General features: G+C 42.2%; 1 protein-coding gene across 2 annotated transcripts; it reads right to left on the minus strand.

Moving 5' to 3' along the window:
• Positions 1–642: 642 nt before the first annotated feature.
• Positions 643–25,501, minus strand: LOC139545732 (mevalonate kinase-like). 2 transcript variants are annotated; one of them, XM_071353814.1, is made up of 10 exons: positions 25,125–25,500; positions 11,501–11,648; positions 10,951–11,098; positions 9,970–10,125; positions 9,344–9,447; positions 8,945–8,990; positions 8,411–8,501; positions 6,970–7,089; positions 6,599–6,752; positions 643–1,708 (listed from the first exon to the last, which is right to left on the minus strand). In XM_071353814.1, exons 1-10 carry the CDS (start codon positions 25,200–25,202, stop codon positions 1,557–1,559), a joined length of 1,197 nt encoding a protein of 398 aa, XP_071209915.1. In that variant the 5' UTR covers positions 25,203–25,500; the 3' UTR covers positions 643–1,556. The 2 variants fall into 2 exon arrangements, with proteins under 2 accessions (XP_071209915.1, XP_071209916.1); XM_071353815.1 differs by lacking the exon at positions 643–1,708 and having other exon boundaries at positions 6,617–6,752; positions 6,859–7,089; positions 25,125–25,501.
• Positions 25,502–25,513: the final 12 nt, after the last annotated feature.

Genomic DNA, 25,513 nt, shown 5'->3' on the forward strand with positions numbered 1-25,513 from the left:
CTCATCAACAAGCTGTTTTCGCCCACAGGACTGCCACTGACTGGATGTTTTTTGTTTGTCACATCATTCTCGGTAAACCCTAGACACTGTCGTGCATGAAAAGCCCAGGAGGCCGGCCATTTCTTAGATACTGGAACTGGTGCGACTGGCACCGATTATCATACCATGCTCAGAGTCGCTTAGGTCACTCATTTTTCCCATTCTAACATTCAATCGAACAGTAACTGAATGTCTCGATGCCTGTCTGCCTACTTTATATAGCAAGCCACGGCCACACGTGACTCACTGTCTGTAGGAGCGAACCATTTTCGTGAACCGAGTGGAGTACCTAATAAACTGGCCACTGAGTGTATGTTACAACCGTGAACACCAATGTGAAAGGCGGAGGCAGAGAGGTGGCCTACCTACCAATAGTTATTTTTAAAGGCCTTGCAATTCTTGGTCTGTGGCGTGATGTGTCAGACATATTTGATGACCAAAGAAATCAGAGAAATGCTGTCATTTTCAAGTTCATACTCATCTCTTGGAAAGAAGAGCTTGAGGGGCTGTCTTCAAAAGATGGTCTCTTGCCACCAAAAATATGGAGGAATTACATTTTTGCTTTGGACCTTGAGAAAACAATTACCCTTATGTGACACAGAAAATGATGCACATTTTATTTTCAGTTTTAAAAGGTTTGTATACCTAGGAATGCATCTGCTTTTGCATTGTATTAACACCTGAAGCAAAAACTGAACGACAATCTCTTCGCTATGATTTGCTCATGTCAGTTATGAGAGGTTAGTTAATTCTTACATTTTGCTGCCATCTATATGACAAATGGCTCACCGCACCCTCATTTAAAACGAAGAACAAGTCAACCAAGGTATTGATATTCAAAAACAAGCGTAAACTGCAAACTTAATTAAAAAAAATAATAATCAGGTGACCAACTTTTTAGTTTGATGCAATGCTAATATTAAAAAGAAAAACAAATATACACTGGAGTCAAGGTTGTCTTTTTTCAATACATTTTTGACTCGTTTTTAAATACTAGCTGTTCCTGCCAAAACCAGCACCTAGACACACTGCTATGCACTGGGTTAATCTTGCTTTTTTGCAGCATCTTCTTTTGAAGTGTCATGGTAAGCTCATGCTAAACCTAAAACAGTTTAAATCCACATTAGTAAACAATCATTTCAAGCCAGGGGATAGGGAGGGCTACAGTGCATACCAAATACTGAAAACCAGAACACCACTTGTTTCAAAGGGAGGTGTGATCACCTGCCTAGTGCCCCTACAATCTTAGTTCCATGACCTCATGAAATGGCAGAAAAATATACGATGAGTGGGTGATTAGCAATTGTCCTCCCCTGAAACAAAGATTCTGTCTTGACGGTTGGTCGTTAGAGAAGCGCTATTAGCATTTATGCATGTCCCATGCTGTATTGTGCTGTAGCCAACTCTTCTGTTGGTAGTTGTCAGGCCTTAACAATAGAAGACTTGGTAGGCCAAATGAATGGAGCAAAGCGTCACCTGTTCACCCATAGGAAGGGCAGACCCATGGCCAGTGGGTCTCAGTAGCGTGCTAAAACCTCCAGGGCCTCCTCTTTGACGGCGAGGGGAGAGTGCTGCTGCACGCCTGCTGCACCTATACTGGTCTCCCAGCAGTCATAGCCACAGTCTCTCAAGTCCTGGATCGTGTTCTGGACCACCGAGCACTCCGTTTCTACCAGAGGAAATCACAAAGAAAAACACAATCACATACAGTGAGCTACATTCAAAACACACAACTCGACAGTGTTTGCCCCTCCGTTCGTGCCTACTGTGCAAGAGGATTAGTTTACATCTGCGTAGGTTTTAACCTAATTCGTCTCTGAGAATGACTTTGGCTGCTACACAATTGGCACCCTATGCCCTGGATGCACCCTAGAGCTCTGTGCTGGGAGTCTGATGGCCGCTGTGAGAGCTGCTCACAAATCCCTCTCCAGCAAACAGCAGAAGGGCGCACACCAGCGGTGCCAAATAAATGGGACAAAACAAATAACTGGATTAAAAAGATGTGTAAAACAGGCTAGGGGTAAAAAAAAAAAACACTTAGGGTGTGAATGTGTCAAATAAGGGAGCTATTCCCGAAAGGAAAGTGCGGAGAGCCTCTCGTCATGCAGCAAAGGAAATGTTTGCATGACCAGGGCTTTGAGAAACTGACCTTGAGGGAATTTAACCTGAACGCCTCAGGATATCTGCGGTCATGGGTGTCTAATGCTGGTCATACGCTACATGACTTGTAAAATCTTCACTACTTGGACGTGCTCACATTTCCCGATTCCCTTGTCCCAAATCTTTCATTCCGTCCATCCTCAATCCCAGAACGTAGGTGCTCACATTACACAATGATCCCCTGGTTGATCCTGCCCTGCGTTTTTCAGTTGTCATAGGAAAAAAACGCAAACAGCGATCTGCTTTATAAGTTATTATGTGCTGTAACATCAAAAACAGACATGTAGAATATAGACCTGCAAATGGTTCGGCAGACGTGGACAATATTACCTATATTTTACAGAGGGAATTGGAGGTGAAAAAGTTTAATGTTGAAAAGACAGCCGCATTTTATCCACAGCTCCACCAATCTATCATAATTCTGGCTAACCCCCTTCTAGTTCAAAAATGGATCTTCTTAAAATATGATTTTAAACCTAACCGCTCTGCTAACATTATGCCTAACCTTAACCCTCAGTCTAGAGTCTAAATCCTGTCTAAGCCAGGGGAGCATAAATTAACATGTGGAGTTGTTTACAGATGGTCATACCAAGGATCCTTAAGGTATCAAAAAAGTATAGAAAAAAATGATTGGATGAAACATTGAATTTGGCCTTACTGCTATTAGCCCATACAAACGCATTGAATAACAGATTCACTACACGGAACAATAGATAGTCCCCATAAAAAAAATCTAAAGGAATTTTGTTCTGAAGTGTCTGTCCTATATCTGAGACATATAAGAAAGATCAGGAAACTATTATATATATATATATTTTTTTTTACATGTATTTAGCCCTTTATTTTAGGCACTAAACTATCTCCATATATACTTCCATAATTTTTTTTTAACTGGCACCAGGGACCTTCAGATGAGTCTTGTGGGCATCCTAGGGAGATCACCATGTTCGTGAGAGTCTCAGCTTTCCACAGAGGGGTCATAATAGTGTGTAGCCCAAATCGTTCGGACGCTACAGACGCTTTCGTGAGAAGACCACTGATCTAACAAACACCCCTCTAGCTCTGCTACCTTTCACCTCAGATGCAGAAGGCGATATCGGCGGATGTGGTGGATTGAGATGGAGCCCATGAACATATCTCTTGCTTAAACTGGGTTAAATGAAGACCAAAAAACAAAATGTTTGTTTACATAACGTCTATATACGATATAGCCAATTTTGACTTTGTGGCTGTAGTAACTAGTGACAACCTGCGTGTTGTTGCTTTCCTCTTACAGGCTGACTACACCGCTCGCGTCGCGTGCACGAGTGTTGCAAAATACATTCCGAAATCTATATTATTCAATTATTGTGCCAACGAGTGTCTGCGTTGCCAAGGGCTAAAATAGAAGTCAGTTCTATTTCTGACGCAGATCGCGCTGCAAGTCCTGCCTCTCCCTTCTCCCCATTGGTTTATAGAAGTAGGTACCCACGTGCCATCTCCTCATTGGTTATACCCACGTGGGTGACTGAAAGACGAAATAGGTCGGTGGCGGTAATGCACCTAATTTATGAAAGTTGCCAATCGCAATATAAAGTCAAGAGAAGAAAAAGCCTGGAAGGATCAGAGATGACTAGGGTCAGTTTGTTATATATGGAGTACTTCTCCTGTCTTATCCGGTGTCCTGTGTGAATTTAAGTATGCTCTCTCTAATTCTCTATTTCTTTCTCTCTCTCGGAGGACCTGAGCCCTAGGACCATGCCTCAGGACTACCTGGCATGATGACTCCTTGCTGTCCCCAGTCCACCTGGCCGTGCTGCTGCTCCAGTTTCAACTGTTCTGCCTGCGGCTATGGAACCCTGACCTGTTCACCGGACGTGCTACCTGTCCCAGACCTGCTGTTTTCAACTCTCTAGAGACCGCAGGAGCGGTAGAGATACTCTTAATGATCGGCTATGAAAAGCCAACTGACATTTACTCCTGAGGTGCTGACTTGCTGCACCCTCGACAACTACTGTGATTATTATTATTTGACCATGCTGGTCATTTATGAACATTTGAACATCTTGGCCATGTTCTGTTATAATCTCCACCCGGCACAGCCAGAAGAGGACTGGCCACCCCTCATAGCCTGGTTCCTCTCTAGGTTTCTTCCTAGGTTTCGGCCTTTCTAGGGAGTTTTTCCTAGCCACCGTGCTTCTACACCTGCATTGCTTGCTGTTTGGGGTTTTAGGCTGGGTTTCTGTACAGCACTTTGAGATATCAGCTGATGTACGAAGGGCTATATAAATAAATTTGATTTGACTAGAAACAATTCGGTTGACCGTTTTATGTGTGGATTAATTGGTGGAGTAGAGAACCTTGTGCATTTCAGGTAAAATAACAACTCAATGTTTATATCAGGGACTGCCAGCAGCATACCACCCTGCATACCACTGCTGGCTTGCTTCTGAAGCTAAGCAGGGTTGGTCCTGGTCAGTCCCTGGATGGGAGACCAGGTGCTGCTGGAAGTGGTGTTGGAGGGCCAGTAGGAGGCACTCTTTCCTCTGGTCTAAACAAAGATCCCAATGCCCCAGGGCAGTGATTGGGGACACTGCTCTGTGTAGGGTGCCGTCTTTCGGATGGGACGTTAAACGGGTGTCCTGACTCTCTGAGGTCATTAAAGATCCCATGGCACTTATCGTAAGAGTAGGGGTGTTAACCCCGGTGTCCTGGCTAAATTCCCAATCTGGCCCTCAACCATCACGGTCACCTAATAATCCCCAGTTTACAATTGGCTCATTCATCCCCCTCCTCTCCCCTGTAACTATTCCCCAGGTCGTTGCTGCAAATGAGAACGTGTTCTCAGTCAACTTACCTGGTAAAATAACGGTAAAATAAAATAAATAAATAAAAAAATATCCCAGGACAAATTAGCTAGCAACAGCAAGCTAGCTAAATAGGACAAATTGCCATAAATGTTTAATGCTTTTCGAACATGTCCCCAAATTAATGTAATTGGTTCAGAGTTTGTTTTCATATTTTAACCTGTGTGTCGTGGTCGCGTTTGGTGTGGGGGGACAAAATACATTTATGCACGATGGCACACGCACGCAGCCGGTTTGGGTTCCGTGTTAACCATCATTGTTTTGGTCTCACATGCTCAGTGCTCATTGGCTATTAGAAGTAGTCCTTGTCTAATTGCGTCGTAGCAATGCTCATACTACAAGATGCACAACCAACAGGAGTCTGGTGAATGGAACAGCCATCATTGTTGAGTCCTTGATCCGCTCAAACTACACAAGTCCTGACGTACAGATACTAGCCCAAGTTCATAGGATTTCACCCCGATCATGAAAATTAGCCTGGGACAGCAAAAACGTGGCGAAACCGTGTAGTGTATGACCGCCATAAGTTGGAAATTGAGTGGCACTAGCAACGCCAGGGTTGTGGGTTCAATTCCCGTTAGGGGTCAAATATACAAAATAAATTATGCTCTCACTTGTCGATTTGGATGAAAAGCATATACCGTATTATTAGTAATAGTAGTATTTACTTAGCTGAAGAGCCAACCGTAAGCTAAAGTACATCTATGTGGAGGAAAAAACATTACAATGCTCATCAGCAAAGAAATGATACATATTTAGCACGTCACCAGACAATGGTGGATTTGAACAAGGCAGGAGGATAGCAGGTTACTTTACTGCATGCTCTTCCCTGCTCTACCTCAAATCAAAGCCTTTAAGCCCAAAGCTGATCTGAGAGCACTGGGAGGGAAAACAGACACTTAAGTAAACTTTTTGGAAAATAGCTTCAAACCACAAAAATTTGCAACACTTGCTTGCTAGTACAACAAAGCAAATCGACATCAGTTGGGGATATATTTAGGAGATATTTAGCTGATTTAAAATTCAACGTGTTACAGGCTGCAGGCATAAACAAAGAAGGCAGTGGATTCAGACAGGTTCTCTGCCTGTTTTGTTTTTGTGGAAGATAGGATCCTGTTTGTCACTCTCTTGGTGTACTGACATATCCCTACTTCTCTACGCCGTCGGTTTGAGACTACAGAGCTTTTCCCTCAAACGAGGAAGAAGATAAGGATGACTAAGGTAGAGATTTCCAGGACATACAATAATTCCAGCAGGAAAGAACCCCCCCACCCTCACATCTTTTGGCTCTCCGTCCAATCAATACAATGGAGCCAAATCTACTGAAGTAACGCCATACAATACGCATACAGACGTCATTTCACAGATCTCTCACTTTTAAAAGGATTCATTACAAATAGCAAATGGTAACTCTCTAACCCAAAATGAAGGTGAGGACCAAAGATGATGGCGATGCAGTGTAAGAACAAATAGGGACAGACACACCCCCCCCCCCCACACACTTGATTACTGTAAGCCAGATAGGGAGGTAAGTAGATAGCGAGCTACAGTACCTGGTCTAAGCAGGGTGATACCACAGCCACCTCCGCCGGCACCAGTCAGCTTGCTGTGTAGCCCTCTGGTCAAGGTGACCCGGCACAGGGTGTCTAGGGCCGGGTGTCCTACACCCATCACGTTCAGGTGGTGCTGGTTGATGTCAATGAGTTCCTATGGTAGACATAATAGCAGCTGTCATTTTTATTTCAGCTTTTTTGTTGTGGTTGTTGTTGCATGAAAATACTATTTTGTCTTTTCATGCAGCTGTAGTCTTTACCGTGTGTAAGAGGAAGGGAATCATTCCTACGCTGTGTCACACTGGTAGTGTGTCTGCAGCACCAGAACACACTGTCCATAGGCAACGTGTGCATGCATTTCCATACAGTACCTCCAGGATATTGTAGTGCTCTGGTGTGGGGGTGTCGTTGGTCATCTCTGATAAGGTCTGCTCGCAGGTGCAGGAGACTGCATTCACAGATTCCAGTACAGGGTTTATAATAGAGGGAAACTGGGGGAGAACAGCAAATAAACATAGAATTAATACTTTTTACAAATAATTGGGAATTGAATGTAAAGGAATTGAACAACACTAAATATACTAAAGGAAGTCAACAGTGCAGACTAAAGCAGCAAATACCCATATCTCATCTAGTGGTCATAATCATTTAAACAGTCAGATACTGTACAGCAGCAGCACAAAAAGCCAGTCACTCAGTGCTGATTGAAAAACATTGCTCTTTCCCCCCCAATCATAACACTGCCAGTAACACCACCTATGTCGATCTAACAGAACAGAAGTGCTCACCCCTGTGGGTGTCGTCAAGGCAACGCCACACAGGGGTGCTAGCTGAGTGCTTCATCTCCATGTTTTATGAACTGGCCATTCCATATGAATTCAATCCCTTTCTGACTGCACCCCCTTAAATTTCAACAAAACCTTCCAAACATGTTTGCCCATGTTAGAAGTGGTCAGAAAGTGACTTTTTGACTGCCACAACATTCAGGAGATTGAGCTTACAAAAAGGGTTGTCAAATAATTTTTGAATTTCTAGATACTTGTTTAAAATTTAAAATGTATGTGTGTTGTCATAAATTGAGACACGGCATTATCTTGAATACAGGGGGGGGGGTCATTGCAGTAATAGAAACAGAATTCATAGAACGGGATGTATTTCCATTTCAATTACTAACAGAAAGATGGACGCCATCTTTCCAACCATTTTGAAAGTAGAAATGTAAATTGTATTGAATTTTTTTGTTCATTAATCAGCCAAAACATGACACACACCCTGTATTCAAGAGCATGCTGTCTCAACCAATGGTGGGCACAACACAAACACATTTGATTATGTACAATTGTGTCTAAGCTACAACAGATACTGTATGAACATAAAAAAATAAAAAATAACATTTAGATAATTAATTTTAAAAAGTACTAAAAATACTTTTGACAACCCTGTTTGTAAGCGTTCAGATTATATCAAACTCAAACATTTATCTTTTTCAGTGATGAAGACATGGTAGGGTGGTTTACGCAAAATGGGTCAAGTTTGAGCACCTCTATCTCCTGAATGTTTTGGCATTCAGGTCCAAAATGTCACTTTCTGACCACTTCTACCACGGACAAACATGTACATGTATGGAAGGTTTTGTTGAAATCTAAAAGTTGTGCAGTCAGAAAGTGATGGAAATGACACGGAATGACCCAAAGGCACTCAATGCCATGCCCCAGAGTGCCTTTCCCATACAAATGAAAGCACGGGCGATTACACTAATTACAGGTCTGGGGAGGTGAACACAGGGGAGACGAGATGGCAGCCATTTAGTACCTTGTTCATTTTGTCCTTCACTCCAGCAACAAGTACCTTGGTGCTGCGAGGGACCTTGGTGTTTGTGAGTAGGATCCTTAACATCGGGACCCTGCAAATGGGAAAATAAAAAAGGCAGGTTAGCAATATAATACCATATGATCCACCTGTATTTGTCCAGGTGTTGCTACTGTTATGGTTTCCCTCATACGAGTGGCAACAGTAGAGTCCACAGAGGGAGCATCGCCTATCTTTTCCATTGATCACTTTTGTGACAGCATGGGCTACGCCGTCTTCATTCTAAAGTAGTCAATTTCAACTTCACTTGGGGGATTTAAATTCCACCTGCCGTGCTGGAATGTTCGCTCAAGTGTATAATTCATTGGCTGATCCACCTCCCACTGACCTGGATGACATTCTGGGATCCCTTCCCAACCCAGTAGACTACTTTAAAATGATGTCTGCTATCACAGTCTGTAAATCTGTCAATGTAAATTAGGCCCAGCGAGCATATTCATGGAAAGGTGATTTGTTAAGCAAAACACTGTTCAGTACCTGCTTAAGGGTGTTATTTTCCCAGAATGGTATCTCAATATGCCACCTAAAAGAGTCAAAACAAAGTGAAAGAAATGGGCATCGGATGAAACTAAAGAACACAATGGAGCATACATTTTCTGACCGCAACACACAAAGGAATAGTGCAGCTCATTTCCTCTCCGTTTACTGTAACATCCGCATAAATAACATCTGCCTTCTCACAGAGATCCTACAACAAGATAAAACCCTACAATACTGTGAGTTGTGCAGACGACAAATGTTGCCAGATTGTATCATATCATTCCGTTGTACTGTCCACATACACAGTTCATGGTATCATACATCACAATACAAAGCTGTGTGGTGTAATGGTGTCTGTGGTGTTGCGTGCACAAGGCAGAGGGATCCGGGTCTTACCCCATGTCCCCACGGCGTTGTCCACCCCTGACGGGTTCCCATGGATGATCCTCTCCCCCTGAAACGCCCACCTGTTGATCAGCTCCATCTCCACCTCACCCCACCTATTGAAACATGATGAAATATAGTAGAGATGATTACAATGAAAATGTACACTGGGCATTCAAGCCCAATCAGCATTGCCCTGCTGTTCCTCACTCTGTGCTTGTGGTGAGCCCTACCCATACAAATGAATTACAAATGCTGGAGAAACTGCGGCCAAACGGAAGTAAATCATTCACATTGTGGGCAGATGTATATATTAGGACATACGTTTTCATAACCCTAAAACTACAAATGAATTACAAATGCTGGAGAAACTGCGGCCAAACGGAAGTAAATCATTCACATTGTGGGCAGGTATATATATTAGGACGTACGTAAGTTACGGTGAGAGACCCGTGCATTGTCTGACTGTGCATTGTCTGACTGTGCATTGTCTGACTGTGCTAGTGGTGCAAGTACTCTACATAAAACTACAGTACATGCAGACTAAGACAAATATGGCTTACATTGTTCCAGTAAACAACAATTTAAATATTGCAATGTTATTAGATCTAGTAGACAATTTGTTGTGCGGTCATTACCTGGCTGTGCTTTCCTGGTCACTCAGTGGAGAAGGGATGGTCCCACTGGCAGAGAGCAGAGCTGCAGCCAGGCACACAGAGTAGGCAGCACTTGACCCCAGACCCACTCCAGTTGGCAACTCTGACCACACAGACACAGTCAGGCTGGGTAACTCCCTGAGATGGAGCAAGAACCATGAACCAAATTCTCATTCTCAGCTTAGATGTGCTTATATCTAGGAATAGGACAATAGTATGATTTATTAAGACTAGGCTAGGTGGAAAAGTATATAATTATATATAAGTATATAAAAGTATATAATATATAATTTGGGTGAAAAAAATACAATAAATAAACACTTTCCATGAAATCACTTTAAAACGGGGCTATTGTTTGTACCTACTACTGTTTGTAAGAGGCTTTTGGGCACCCATCTCACACAAAAACTTCACACTTAGCAACAGCTCATACAGCAAAAATATCCAGAAAGCACACTTCCTGTGATCTTAATCCAACCGGCCAAAGGACCGAGGCACAGCAGTACTTTTCATTGGGAATGACTAGTGTGGTGTGCATATGTGCATGGGTGTGAGCTGAGTAGACTTGCTCCGCTGTCAATGTCCATGACAGTCAGACTCCTTTTGGGCAGACAGGAAACGCGGGTGCTCTAAACTAATTGTGGAGCTCTTCTCCCCAGGGACAAACACATCCAGACTTGTTAAGGCTGCAGCGGGGGCCCAGTGCCAGCCTCTAATTAGTGGCTGTCCGTCCTGTCAGAGCCCGTCCACTCCTCTCTCAAACACGCTAGCCTAGCGCCGCCCGCGTCAGCCCCGATTAGGCCTACTCTAAAGAGTAGCTCCCAGCTGCCTAAGTCTTCCTCACTAGCATGGGGTCTGTATTGTTCATTAGGGCATTAGAGGTTTGGTTCTTGGGTGTCAAGATTAGAATTACCCTATGTTAACACTCCTATATAAATTAGCTCTATCAATTTCAATTCTTACCCTGACCCAGCAAAGACAGAGAGGTAGATGTAGAGGAAGGCTAAGATGGCCATGCTGCGAGTATCCAAAGTTCCATTTGATACACCAACCAAGTCTCGCAGCCTCCTGACAAGCTCTGCATCAAGCGCATTCACATTCCCCAGCTCGGCTGTAAGCAGAATTACAAAAATAGACAACATTACCATAGAAGAATAAAACAAAGAAAACCAACAAATATATTTTGAGCTGTTGTGTTACAGCTTTGCCAATAGTTTTGGGGTTCAAGTCCAGTTCAGGCTCTCTCCCAAATTCGCTGCATTGGTGTCAGAAGTGGAATGGAGCTGCTGGGAGGCCATTATGTCCCATAGCACGGACACAAGGATATGACTTTCCAAGGGGATAGTGTAGCAAACTTAGTACAACACCTACCTTGTCAGGAGGTTTAAGCCTCTTGGTGTAATGGCTAAGGTGTTGGACTGAGTCACAGGGACCAGGGTTCCAATCCCACTCGGGCTACCCTTCAAATTCACTACAGTACATTTCAATCCTCCAGACAGAAAGCATCTCTCACCTCCAGAGTCAGGAAGCAGCCGCTTCAACTCGGTCACATCCCAGCTGAGGAAAGTGTTGATGTTGGGGAGATTGATGCAGACTTTACTGGTGGATGTGGCTTGCAACCGTAGGTATGTGCGCAGGTTCAAACTCACAGCCAGAGCCACCTAGCAGGGGTTGGAGAAAAACAGACCTCTGAATTGTTGTTGTGGTTATAGTCAAATCAATTTCATTTCAACAACCAATCTTCTTTCAGTGCAAACACAGAATAGACTGTGTCTGTACTGGGGGTCATATGATGAACAACTCTCATGAATACATGAGTGTATAAAGATGTTGTATTAGCCTGGGGGCAATTCCATGGTAAAGGAGTTGCACTGAGACTCAAGTTGTTCACTTAAAATGTTACCTATGCCAAAAAACAACAACATTGTTTTCAAAGTTGAACAAACCATACAACTCTACGCACAATGGATACTTTCAACAATTTACACAGAAAATGTTTCAAAAGCACATGTACTATTAAAACTGGAGATCTGACACCATCTTTTGTGACCATTTTACAAAAACTCTTAAATATCTGCTCTGAATTAAGATTCAAATATGTCTGCAGAAAATAATGAGGTGTCAGCTATGACGACACCTTGACTTAGAACAAAAACTATTTTGGTTATTGAACTACAGCAAGTGAACTGGATTTACACCCGGGAACAGAATTGCAGTTAAGAATTTCATCATGTATTTCTGATCTATACTGCACAGAAATGCATAATTATGGTTATGAATGTCATTCTCTTCATGGTGACTATCCTAAACAGGTAGACAAAGGCAGAAATACACAATATCCTTATTTTGCATATTATCCTACACACTGGCTATTATTTTAAATGAGCTCTGCCACCAAACACCAAATTTGTTTGGTCCAGACCAAATCTGAACCAATCATAGACGTCTGTCTATATGTTCCACACGTTTGGAGAGCACAGAAGAGCTCAGTAGAGTATAGTACAGTATAGTGTAGTGTACTCAACTCTAGTGGGCTCTACTGTGTACTAGGGGTGTGACGTTTAAATTCAATTGGGATCGTTCACTTTTAGAAAAGATCCCTAACCTAGTTTTTTCATAAAATTAAAATCACAGTGCATACCACTAACAGGTCCCGATCACCATCATAAAGGGGGGAAAAACGAATCAAACAAATACCCAATGCAACAATGCTATAACGTTAGGAGGAAATACGTATTTTTCAAATTATTTGCCACGGAAATAAAGCGCTCCGCTCGTCATTAACAGTTGGAGAAATGTCCGGATGAGACAGTGAAGCGACAGCAGCAAAATCCTGTATGGGAATATTTTGAGGAATTAAATGAGAAGGTGGTGAAATCTGCTAACTTTGCGAGGTGAAACTAAGCTACAGTGGCAGTACAGGTGCAACGCTGAAAGGGAGGGAACATGAGACCCAACCCGTTGCTGGCAGCAGTGCAATAAGGGACGTAGTGAGAAAAATCACAGCACTGATTACAGAAAGTATTGCAATTGATATGCAGACATTGTCAATGGTAGAGGATGACGGCTTCAATGTCCGAATGGCATATCTATAACCAGACGGAAGATGCCGAAAAAAACGTGACAGCCCAGATGGAGAAATTGTATGATTGCTCTGCAAGTAAAAAGCGCGAGCTCTCAAACACCATACGTGGCGTCAACAGATTGTTGGACATCTATTAACAAGCTGCCATGCATCACTGAAACGAGCCATCACACAGCCCATGTACTGACAACTGAGAACATGGTGGAGAGGCGCACAGCAGGAAACCTAAAACAGCATTAACTACCATTGTTGCGGAGTGTGTGGGGGACAGCAGTAAGAGTGCAGTCTGGTAGGTATCCAGGACTTCAGTAGTTTAAACTGCATTGCCAACTAGCGGTCAAACGCAGGATCATATCTGAATCACGTCATTTTAGGATTTTTCTTATGGTTTAAACTTGAACAAAATGGCTGTTTAAACGTTCAGAAAAATGGTACCTGTCACATCCCTACCACAGATTGAACAACGAGACAGATATTTCACTGGATGTACACGACGTCAAAAGTTTTACAACACCTAGTCATTCAAGTTTTTCAATATTTTACTCTTTTCTACATTGTAGAATAATAGTGCAGACAACAACACTATGAAATAACACGTCTTAAATTAATGATGAACTGTCGTTTCTCTTTGCTTATTTGAGCTGTTCTTGCCATAATATGGACTTGGTCTTTTACCAAATAGGGATTATTCTGTATATCTTCTGTATACCACCCCTACCGTGTCACAACACAAAAAATGTGTTGAAATTCCACACATTAACTTAAGGCATACCTGTTAATTGAGATGCATTCCATTTGACTACCCCATGAAGCTGGTTGAGAGAATGCCAAGTGTGTGCAAAGCTGTCATCAAGGCAAAGGGTGGCTATTTGAATAATCGCAAATATAAAATATTTTAATTTGTATAACACTTTTTGGTTACTACATGATTCCATGTGTTATTTCATAGTTTTGACGTCTATTATTGTACAATGTAGAAAATAGTAAAATAAAGAAAAACCCTTGAATGACTAGGTGTTCTAAAACTTTTGACTGGTAGTGTATAAATGTGAAGCATCAGCTTGGCATTTCCACTCACTACCAAATATGCATATTTAGGGTAAAGTGACTTGCTGTATCATAATCAGTCACATTGACCCCAAAACACATGGAGTTTAATACAGTGCCGGAAAGAGGAGAATGTTAGCTTCCTTATGAGACCAACATGATCTCTCTACTCCAAATATCAAGCGAGTTAAGTGCCATTCACAGGAGGTAGGTGGCACCTTCATTTGGGAGGATGGGCTCGAGGTAATGGCTGGAGCGGAATCATATCAAACACATGGTTTCTGTGCGTTTAAAGCCATTCCATTCACTCTGTTCTATCCATTATTATGATCCATCCTCCCCATGCAGCATCCATTAGTGCTATTACATGCGGAATATCACCAAACCATGAAATCCATTGACATGACGTGCCCGTGTTCTTCTTCTTACACACACAAAATTACATCTTGCTCTAATTAGACAGACAGTGTCTGTCTGCATCGTTGTTGTGCACAAATATGCATACACGATCACATGTATATATACACACGTTTGTACACATACAAGCAAGATATATATTGGCTACATTCACTTATTTTCACACACATACACGCACACACAGTATGTATGACAGAGAAACTCATACTGCACATGTTCACAACATATGTGTGAGGACTACATGAGGTGTGCACGCGTTCGTGGTGCATATGCATGTGCAGACAAATGCGTGCACATCCCCATCTAGTCCTCGCACGTATCACGGTTGTGACCCTTACTTTTTCCATGTCAGATTACATTCGGGGAGAAGGCTTGGTAGGATAAATAATTAGCGCGTTAAATAACATCTCTTTATAAAATACATGTCGCAGAATGTGTATAGGCTATACTCAAACAAATTGTTTCAGTCTGACATGTCCCCGGGCACAGAGTAAACTACATCTGAAAAGAGCTAAAACAGAGAAGAGGATGGAGGGGATGAGAGTTAAAAAGTGTCAGAGTAAGCTCTGGTCTCTCTAAGCAGCAACTAAAATGAGAAATGTTAAAGAAAATATGTCCACACATCCCCAGAGAGTAAGGACTGATAGTCTTTTTGGATCCAATGTGTGTAGGAGTCTTTGCCGCTGGTCCACTGGCTTGAGCTGACGAACGTTTGATACAATTCTAAGTATCAAGATTCAGGAAAACACCAAGTTGATGTATCAATATTTTGTACTTGTGCCACACAGAGGACTTGGTCTGAAATTGTCGGTAGCACCCGGATGTCTGCCCTTTTAAATCCAGGGATCCATCCTGGCAGCGGCATCGCATGGACATTGGCGAAGTTGTTGACATAGTGGACGATTCGCTGAATGTCCTCGAAGTGCAGCACCTGTTTGCTGGCGAGACGACCACCACACTACTTCTTCCTCGGAACCACACCATGTTCCTTGCTTTATCACTGCTGTCAGCTTATTTGTAGAAATTCTGAAACCAGAAAATATATGATTTAAAACATGCCTTTAATATGTGCTGAAAGGAACCATGTATTCTGAGCTCTTATTTCTATTCATGATACAGCCTACTACTCATTCTTCCTTAAGTACCTCATTAACACTGTTGCAGCTCCAATAATAACAGAAAACATCAAGTTGTATTACTCTAAAGAAAACTTAAGTGTAGGAACTTGAATGTTTCTCTTCAGATTTGCTTGCCATCAAGGAAATATGATGTCCTCTGATGTTTCCTTTCTGTTTGTTTGCTCCTTTTAGAGCTGAACATTTTCTTGCAGAGGTTCTTGGAAAAAGCTACTTGTTTTTCCTCTGGAAAAGTAAGATAACAATATAATTCTTTAACATTCAGTCATCGCCATCTATTCTAGCCAATACATTTTCAAATATCAATAATTACACAACCTGCACTCATTCAAATGCATACGTGAACACACACAAACAGTACACAGTTTTACTAGTATTGATATGAAGGTATTTGATCATGTTATTGATGGCCATTTCATGCATTTATGTAACCTGTCTTTAGGACAAATATAAGCACCCACCACACACACAGGTCGAATAAGTAACTGCAAATATTTGAAGGTCTCTCTCTCGGCTTTAATATGCTAGCTAGCTAGTCAGTCTATTTGTCTCATCACACACACAGTACAAATTACTCACTCACAGCAAACTAAACTTGACTAATAGTTGAATGTCAAGCACTTACCATTGGTGAGCTCATTAAAACTGGTCACGTCTCGACCATCTCCTCGGGGGTAAAAAGCAAATAGCAGGGCATCCCTTCATTGGACTTGCAAGTGCACCTGAACTCACGAACCTTTTCAATTTCTTGTCCAGAATCACTGACATATTACCCCTCGACCGACTGAAGCACCGTAATTGAAAGATCCAACATTAACGGGTGGTCTTCCTCGGTTGCCTCCTCAAGAGGCTTGGCCTCAACGTCGGTGAGCTCGTCTGATTCGGTGTCTGTGCTGTCTGGAGTTGCTGATGGACACACTCTCTGGCTCAGGTGTCAAAATGTAGTCAGCAATAAGTTGACAGCCCTGATCGTCTGAAACAGCTCCCAGCACAACATTACTATTTCTTGCAAATCCGTTGATGCAGTAGAAATCTAAGCTCGCTAGCTAAGGTGTAGGCAGTAGTAACAGTGTGACTATGCATGATGTTTTTTTGACAGATCTTAATGAAACAGTGTAGCCTGAGGTAAAGTTTTTGTTTTACTGTGGATAATACACTACTGTAAGAAAATAATACAATTGAATAGCCTATTGCAGCTTCATTCAAAATATATAGTGTTTTTCAATGCGGTATAATTTTTGTTGGTACCCTTCCCCAGATCTGTGCCTCGACACAATCCTGTCTCGGAGCTCTACAGAGAATTCCTTCAACCTCATGGCTTGGTTTTTGCTTTGACATGCACTGTCAACTGTGGGACCTTATATAGACAGGTGTGTGCCTTTCCAAATCATGTCCAATCAATTGAAATTACCACAGGTGGACTCCAATCAAGTTGTAGAAACATCTCAGGGATGATCAATGGGAACAGGATGCACCGGAACTCAATTTCGAGTCTCATAGCAAAGGGTCTGAATACTTATGTAAATAAGGTGTTTCATTTAATTTTTTTTACTTGCAAAAATGTCTAAACCTGTTTTCGCTTTGTCATTATGGGGTATTATGTGTAAAAAATTAAAATAATCATACATTTTAGAATAACATAACAAAAATGGAGTCAATACTTTCCAAATGCACTGTATGAAGGGCCTACATGTATCAACTGTCACAGTGAATGCTTTTGCTTATACGTTTTGTACGAATTAATTGAACATGCCAAATGCATCATAAAAAAAAGGGCCTATTTAATGCAACCCTTGCTGTTAATAGATTGCAAAGCAGCATAAAACTGAGCTAAACAATTGGAAATGACAAGTTCACTTTCTCATTCATAGTCTAACAATGCATATCAAGTGCAAGTGCGCTGTTTAGCTCACATCTGAAGGCTGGGGGGAATTTAGGACGTCTTTTAATGCGGAACGCCAAAATATCCTAATGATTATGATTACACTTCCTCAATTCAAATATTTTCGCGACACTTTCATCATCTGTCAATTTATAGAAAAATATATATAATTACAGGGGGCAGTTTGGAAAAAAACGAATCCCGCCAGAATTGTACTTTGGAATAACTCTTGGCATTCTCTCAACCAGCTTCACCTGGAATGCTTTAAAACAGTCTTGAAGAAGTTGCCACATATGCTGAGAACTTATTGGCTACGTTTCCTTCACTCTGCAGTCTGACTCATCCCAAACCATCTCCATTAGGTTGAGGTCGGGGGATTGAGGAGGCCAGGGCATCTAATGCAGCACTCGATCACTCTCCTTCTTGGTCAAATAGCCCTTACACAGCCTGGAGGTGTGTTGGGTCATCGTCCTGTTGAAAAACAAATGATAGTCCCACTAAGCGCAAACCAGATGGGATGGCGTATCGCAGCAGAATGCTGTGGTAGCCATGCTGGTTAAGTGTGCCTTGAATTCTAAATAAATCACTGACAGTGTCACCAGCAAAGCACCCCCACACCACCTCCTCCATGCTTCACGGTGGGAAATACACATGCGGAGTAGAGGTCGACCGATTAATCGGGGCCGATTTCAAGTTTTCGTAACAATCGGAAATCGGTATTTTTGGGCGGCGATTTGCCGATTTTTTAAAAATTTTATAAAAAAATTTAAATATTTTTTTTTACACCTTTATTTAATCTTTATTTAACTAGGCAAGTCAGTTAAGAACACATTCTTATTTTCAATGACGGCCTAGGAAAAACGAGGCAGAACGACAGCTCAGGGGATCCAATCTTGCATTGATTACATTGCACTCCACGAGGAGCCTGCCTGTTAGCGAATGCAGTAAGCTAAGGTAAGTTGCTAGCTAGCATTAAACTTATCTTATAAAAAAACAATCAATCAATGACTGTCATTGCTCCAATGTGTGCTTAACCATAAACATCAATGCCTTTCTTAAAATCAATACACAAGTATATATTTTTAAACCTGCATATTTAGCTAAAACAAATCCAGGTTAGCAGGCAATATTAACCAGGTGAAATTGTGTCATTTCTCTTGCGTTCATTGCACGCAGAGTCAGGGTATATGCAACAGTTTGGGCTGCCTGGCTCTTTGCGAACTAATTTGCCAGAACTTTACGTAATTATGACAACATTGAAGGTTGTGCAATGTAACAGGAATATTTAGACTCATGGATGCCACTCGCTAGATAAAATACGGAACGGAATAAACATTTTGTTTTCGAGGTGATAGTTTCCGGATTAGTCAAAGGTATATGGTTTAGAGAGAAATAGTCGACGCGTTATAATTCCTATAATAACTTGCGGCTGAATTTGAAAGGGGTTCCTTCGTTATTTTACCGTTCATGTCTTCCATAGAGAATGTCTTGATCTACTTCAAATAAGGTCTGTGTTTCGTGCAGGCTTAAACTGCCTCGACGTTTTGATACCCGTGTCAATCTCACTAGGATAAGGTAACGTTTGTCAACATATTTTCATAAATCCACTCTACAATTTTTTTTATCTTCGCATATATTTAGCCAATATTGATCAGAGTTACCTTGTCCTATGGATATCTACACAGTTATAAAATTGGCACGGTGATGTAAGCCTACACGAAACACAGACCTTATTTTAAGTGAATCTAAAAATATCCTATGGAATAAAGGAAGGAACCACTTTTCAGATTTTGCTAGGTGTCATGGGAATTATGACTTGCACTTTGGTTGTAAATTCTTACCATGCCCATTATTAAAATAGGATTTCCTGCATATAGAAATTAAAGTTTTTGTTTTCAACATTCATCACAGGTAACTTAAACTCTATTTTTATTCAAACAGTTGAGAGTATTTGTCTCCTAAGCAGACTCTTCAGTATCATTGTCACTTCAGAGCTGTGTGCGTGTGTGTATTTATGTATTATATTAAGTTAAAATAAGTGTTCATTGTTCATTCAGTATTGTTGCAATTGTCATTATTACAAAAATGTGTGTGTATTTAAAAAACGTTTTTTTTATTTTTTTTTATAAATCGGACGATTAATCGGTATCGGCTTTTTTTGTCCTCCAATAACCGGTATCGGCATTGAAAAATCATCGGTCGACCTCTAATGCGGAGATCATCCGTTCACCTACTCTGCATCTCACAAAGACACAGCGGTTGAAAATGTCAAATTTCCACCAGTCTGATGATGTCCATTGCTCGTGTTTCTTGGCCAAAGCAAGTCTCTTCTTCATATTGGTGTCCTTTAGTAGTGGTTTCTTTGCAGCAATTAAACCATGAAGGCCTGATTCACACAGTCTCCTCTGAACAGTTGATGTGCTTGTTACTTGAATTCTGTGAAGCATTTATTTGGACTGCAATCTGGCATACAGTTAACTCTAATGAATTTATCCTCTGCAGCAGAGGTAACTCTGGGTCTTCCTTTCCTGTGGCGGTCCTCATGAGAGCCAGTTTCATCATAGCGCTTGATGGTTTTTGCGAATGCACTTGAAGAAACTGTCAAAGTTGTTGACATTTTCCAGATTAAGACATGAAAGTCAGTCAAAGTAATGATGGACTGTCATTTCTCTGCTTATTTGAGCTGTTCTTGACATAATATGGACTTAGCCCTATTTGGTAAAAGACTATCTTCTGTATACCACCCCCAACCTAACACAACTGATTGGAATTTCTTAATGCGTTTGAGACAATGAACTTAACAAGGCATACCTGTTAATTGAAATGCATTCCAGGTGACTACCTCATGAAGCTGGTTTAGAGAATGCCAAGAGTGTGTAAAGTTGTCATCAAGGCAAAGGGTGGCTACTTTGAAAAATCTCCTAAAATATATTTAACACTATTGGTTACTATATAATTCCATGTGTTATTTCATAGTTTGTCTACACTAATATTCTACAATGTAGAAAATAGTAAAAATACATTTAAACCCTGGAATGAGTAGGTTTGTCCTAAATTTTGACTAGTACTGTACATATCCAAACCAGAAGCCATGGATTACAGGCATAATCTGCACCGAGCTAAAGGCTAGAGCGGCGGCTTTCAAGGAGCGGGACACTAGTCTGGACGCTTATAAGAAATCCCGCTATGCCCTCAGACGAACCATGAAACAGGCAAAGCGTCAATACAGGACTAAGATTGAATCATACTACACCGGCTCTGACGCTCGTCGGATGTAGCAGGGTTTACGGACTATGAAGGGAAACCCAGCCGCGAGCTGCCCAGTGATGCACACTTACCTTTTATGCTCGCTTAAAGGCAAGCAACGCTAAAGCACACGAGAGCACCAGCTGTTCCAGATGACTGTGTGATCACGCTCGCCGTAGCCGATGTGAGCAAGACCTTTAAACATGTCAACATTCACAAGGCCGTGGGGCCAGACGGATTACCAGGGCGTGTACTCAGTGCATGCGCGGACCAACTGGCAAGTGTCTTCACTGACTTTTTCAATCTCTCCCTGACCGAGTCTAATAACTACATGTTGCAAGCAGACCACCATAGTCCCTGTGCCAAATAATGCGAAGGTAACCTGCCTAAATGACTTCCGCCCCGTAGCACTGGGCTGGTCATGGCTCACATCAACACCATCATCCCGGAAACCTTAGACCCACTCCAATTCCCAACAGATCCACAGATGACGCAATCTCAATCGCACTCAACACTGACCTTTCCCACCTGGACAAAAGGAACACCTATGTGAGAATGCTGTTCATTGACTACAGCTCAGCGTTCAACACCATAGTGCCCACAAAGCTCCTCACTAAGCTAAGGACCCTGGGACTAAACACCTCCCTCTGCAACTGGATCCCGGACTTCCTGACGGGCCGCCCCCAGGTGTTAAGGGTAGGCAACAACACTTCTGCCACGCTGATCCTCAACACCGGGGCCCCTCAGGGGTGCATGCTTAGTCCCTCCTGTACTCCCTGTTCACCCACGACTTCAGGGCCAAACACGACTCCAACACCATCCTTAAGTTTGCTGATGACAACAGTGGTAGGCCCGATCACCGACAACGATGAGACAGCCTATAGGTAGGAGGTCAGAGGCCTGGCATTGTGGTGCCAGGACAACAACCTCTCCCTCAATGTGAACAAGACAAAGGAGCTGATCGTGGACTACAGGAAAAGGAGGGCCGAACAGGCCCCCATTAACATCGACAGGGCTGTAGTGGAGCGGGTTGAGAGTTTCAAGTTCCTTGGTGTCCACATCACCCTCAGGAGACTGAAAAGATTTGGCATGGGTCCCCAGATCCTCAAAAAGTTCTACAGCTGCAGTATCGAGCGCATCCTGACCGGTCGAGAGCATCCTGACCGGTTGCGTCACCACCTGTTATGGTAACTGCCATCCAGGACCAATATACTAGGCGGTGTCAGAAAAAAGTATCCTAAACTAAATATAAGTGTTGATATTAGTTTGACAGGGGTCTTCAACATTCTTATGTTTATGACTTTCTGGTAGATGTTTTCTAAGAATCCTTTTCCAACTGTTTGACAAGAATGCCTTAATATTTTATTTTTTTAAATAACTCTTAGCTTTTATTTGACACCCACTTTGACATGCTCCTAGAAACTTCACGTTGGTGCGCATCGGTCCTTTTACATAGAGCCCGACCAATATATAGGTTCATCAATATTATCGGCTGATATTGGCTTTTTAGCGCTATATCGGTATTGGCCGATAATTCCACCAATGACCGATATTCAATTAATAGGAAGAAAAGGCTGCACATCACGCGAAACTGCACATCACCACCTTCTATCTTTTGTGGCACCAATGTAAAGGTTTATGGCAGGTGAAACAGTGTTGCAGTAGTCTAGTGTGTGGTGCGGGAATAATGACAAGCGACCCTGGGGAGCTTTGCATTCACGTTGCCTTAAAGGGAACCGGACTAAGGAATTAAAGCAAACCGAACTCAGATGGTCTCCATTCGGTTCGCTTCGGGGGCTCTTTTGAGGGGTCTGAGTCCCTTTGGAGTGTTCACACTGCACAAAAATGTAAGCAAACAGCACTGAGTTCACAAAAACTGTCAAAGGGACCAAGTGTGAAAACACCCTTAGACTCAAATTGTGTTTGTTCATTCTAACAAATAATTCTATTTCACTGGCTAGCTGAGGGTTTCTCAACTCCGCGATGTAGTTACAACACATCAATGGAGTTGAGTGGTAGACAAGTGTGTGGACTGTATCTCCGACTACGTCGAGTCGTTGTCAGTCGATACTTCTAAAAAATATTAATTCTACCTATATTTGTCCTCTGTAGCTTTGCGCCTTTGTTTGCTGAAATCTATATATTTTTTTATAAACCGTTAATCAAATACAACCACCGACTGTTTCCCCATATCAACTGACAGCGACTCGATGTAGTCGGAGGTACACTCCGCCCACAGTCGTTGCAACCCAACTGCAGCGAGATGTAGAGTAGAGCTCTTCACGAAGCCACCTGTATATGAATACCCGAGACCCGATCCTGGACCCGACCGGATCCGGATCCAGAATTCTAAATAATTTCACAGGTCTGGGTTGGATTTGATATGATCGTCACGGGTCTACGGTATGTGTAATTTTGACTGACTTGTCCGGCAGGATCTGAACGTGACTGCTGCAGTAGAGAGCAAGAGAGAAATGGTATAATTTATGCCGCTGCTCTTGCTTTTTACAAGATTGGAGCGTGTAGCTTGTTGTTGGCCAAGCCATGAGTCATCAAAGCGGCAATAGGCTATGGTCATAGAGCCTCGCTCCGTGTGTTGCAAGAGTTTGGAGATATCTAATCAATGGAAGATGGAATTAAATTGACGAAATTATAAGTTAAAGGAGAAGGATAAGCTACAATTACCAAGAGCCAACAGGAAGGCTGCTAGTTATTATTCTGAATGGAGTTATTTGTAACTCTAGGATTAGAAAGTGCATGCACTCCAGCCTCAGTTAGCCTACCTAGCTAACTTCTCACGGTTTGATCCAGTCAAGACAGATACTACGTAATCATACGGTGATAAATAATCTAGCTATGGCAGATATTAGCCTACTATAGCGCGAGTCGGCTTGGTTGGTTGCTGTCTCATCTCTCGCTTCCTCCTCCCAGTGTCACTCGCTCACAGTACGGCCCCTCCCTGCCTACTAGATCGGCACCTCTCTCTCTCCCTCAATCCTCTCCCTTTAATAAAAAATAAAACAATTCTGCTGCTTCCCTCACTCGAATCAGATCGGAACGGGTCTGGATCCGACCAGGTCTAGTTGTCTTCAGGTCCATTTCGGAACGGGTCCAACTTAGAATTGTGATGAGGCATATCTGGGGAAGGGTATACAACAATATCTAGAGTGTTCTGCATCATTGAGAAATTGAAAAAATGTCACTACCCAGACTCTGCCTAGAGCTAGCCATCCAACCAAACTGAACAACCTGGCAAAAAGGAGCTTGATCAGGGAGGTGACCAAGAACCCGACCACTCTGACAGAACTACAGAGTTCCTTGGCTGAGATGGGAGAACCTGATAGAAGGACAACAGTCTCTACAGCACTTCACCAATCTGGGCTTTATGGGAGAATGGCCAGATAGAAGTCACTCCTGAGAAAAAAAAGCATGACAGCACACCTAGAGTTTACATAAAGGCATGTGAAAGACAGGGCATAAGGTAAAAGATATATACAATATATATATATGTATATATATATTTCCATATATACAAATATGGAAAATATTTACACAAGAAGCAACCTAATGTCAAACTCTTCAGTAATTTAGTCTGATGAGACAAATTTAACTCTGACCTGAATGCAAAGCCCATCTAATACCCTCCCTACCGTGAAGCACGGTGGTGGCAGCATCATGCTATGGGGATGCTTTTCTTTGTTAGGGACTGGGATAGCGTACAATGTCTGGAGCCAAATACAGGCAAATGCTTGGTGAGAAACTGCTTCTGAGTGCAAACGACCTTAGACTGGGGCAAATATGTACATTCCAACAGGGCAATGTCCCCAAGCACACAGCCTAAGCAAGGCTGAAATGGCTTCAGAACAAGAATGTGTAAATCCTTGAGAGGCCCAGCCAAAGCCCAGACTTGAATCTCACTGAAAATATGTGGAAAGACTTGAAGATTGCTGTTTACCGCCACTCCCCATCTAACTTAAGAGGTTGAGAAAATGTGCAAGGAAGAATGGGAGAAAATCTCCATATCCAGATATGCAAAGCTTATACAGACATACTCAAGACGACTCAAAGCTGTAAAGGTGCTTCTACAAAGTATTAACTCAGGGGTGTGAATACTTATTTAAATGAGATCTCTATTTCGTTCAATACATTTGCTAAAATGTCTAAACATGTTTTCACTTTGTCGTTATGGAGTATTGTGTGTAGATGGGGGAGAAATTATTTTGAATACATTTTGAATTCAGGCTGTAACACAAAGTGTGGAATAAGGCAGGCGCTAGCTAGGTGGTCCACTGATTATACTGAACTCCAACGTTACTGTACTTACATTGCCATGCACGACAGCGTGTTCTCCGTGGAGGATAGCTTTCCCAGGTGCAGACATGATACATTCCTTGATTTGCATTCTGATAGCGGGCTACGTTTTGCTACAGCGCATTTGCTAAGTAAATTATTAGTTGTTAGCAAGGTAACTAGCTAGATAGCCTCCAGACAATTCGCCAAGAAAACGTTCTATAGCTATTATTAGTAATACCTCAACCACTCCGAATGATGAGGGGTCGTCTATACACAATCCCGATGTATTTTTTTAAATGGATAAAACGTCAGTATGAAGCTGTTGCCACTTAAATAGCTTCCTACCGGAATAATATAGGAAACATCATGCGACAGTGAACTGTCAACACAACGCACGCAGCCAACGGGCCATATCTCTGT

This window comes from Salvelinus alpinus, chromosome 19, assembly GCF_045679555.1.
Source record: "Salvelinus alpinus chromosome 19, SLU_Salpinus.1, whole genome shotgun sequence".
NCBI lineage: Eukaryota > Metazoa > Chordata > Actinopteri > Salmoniformes > Salmonidae > Salvelinus > Salvelinus alpinus.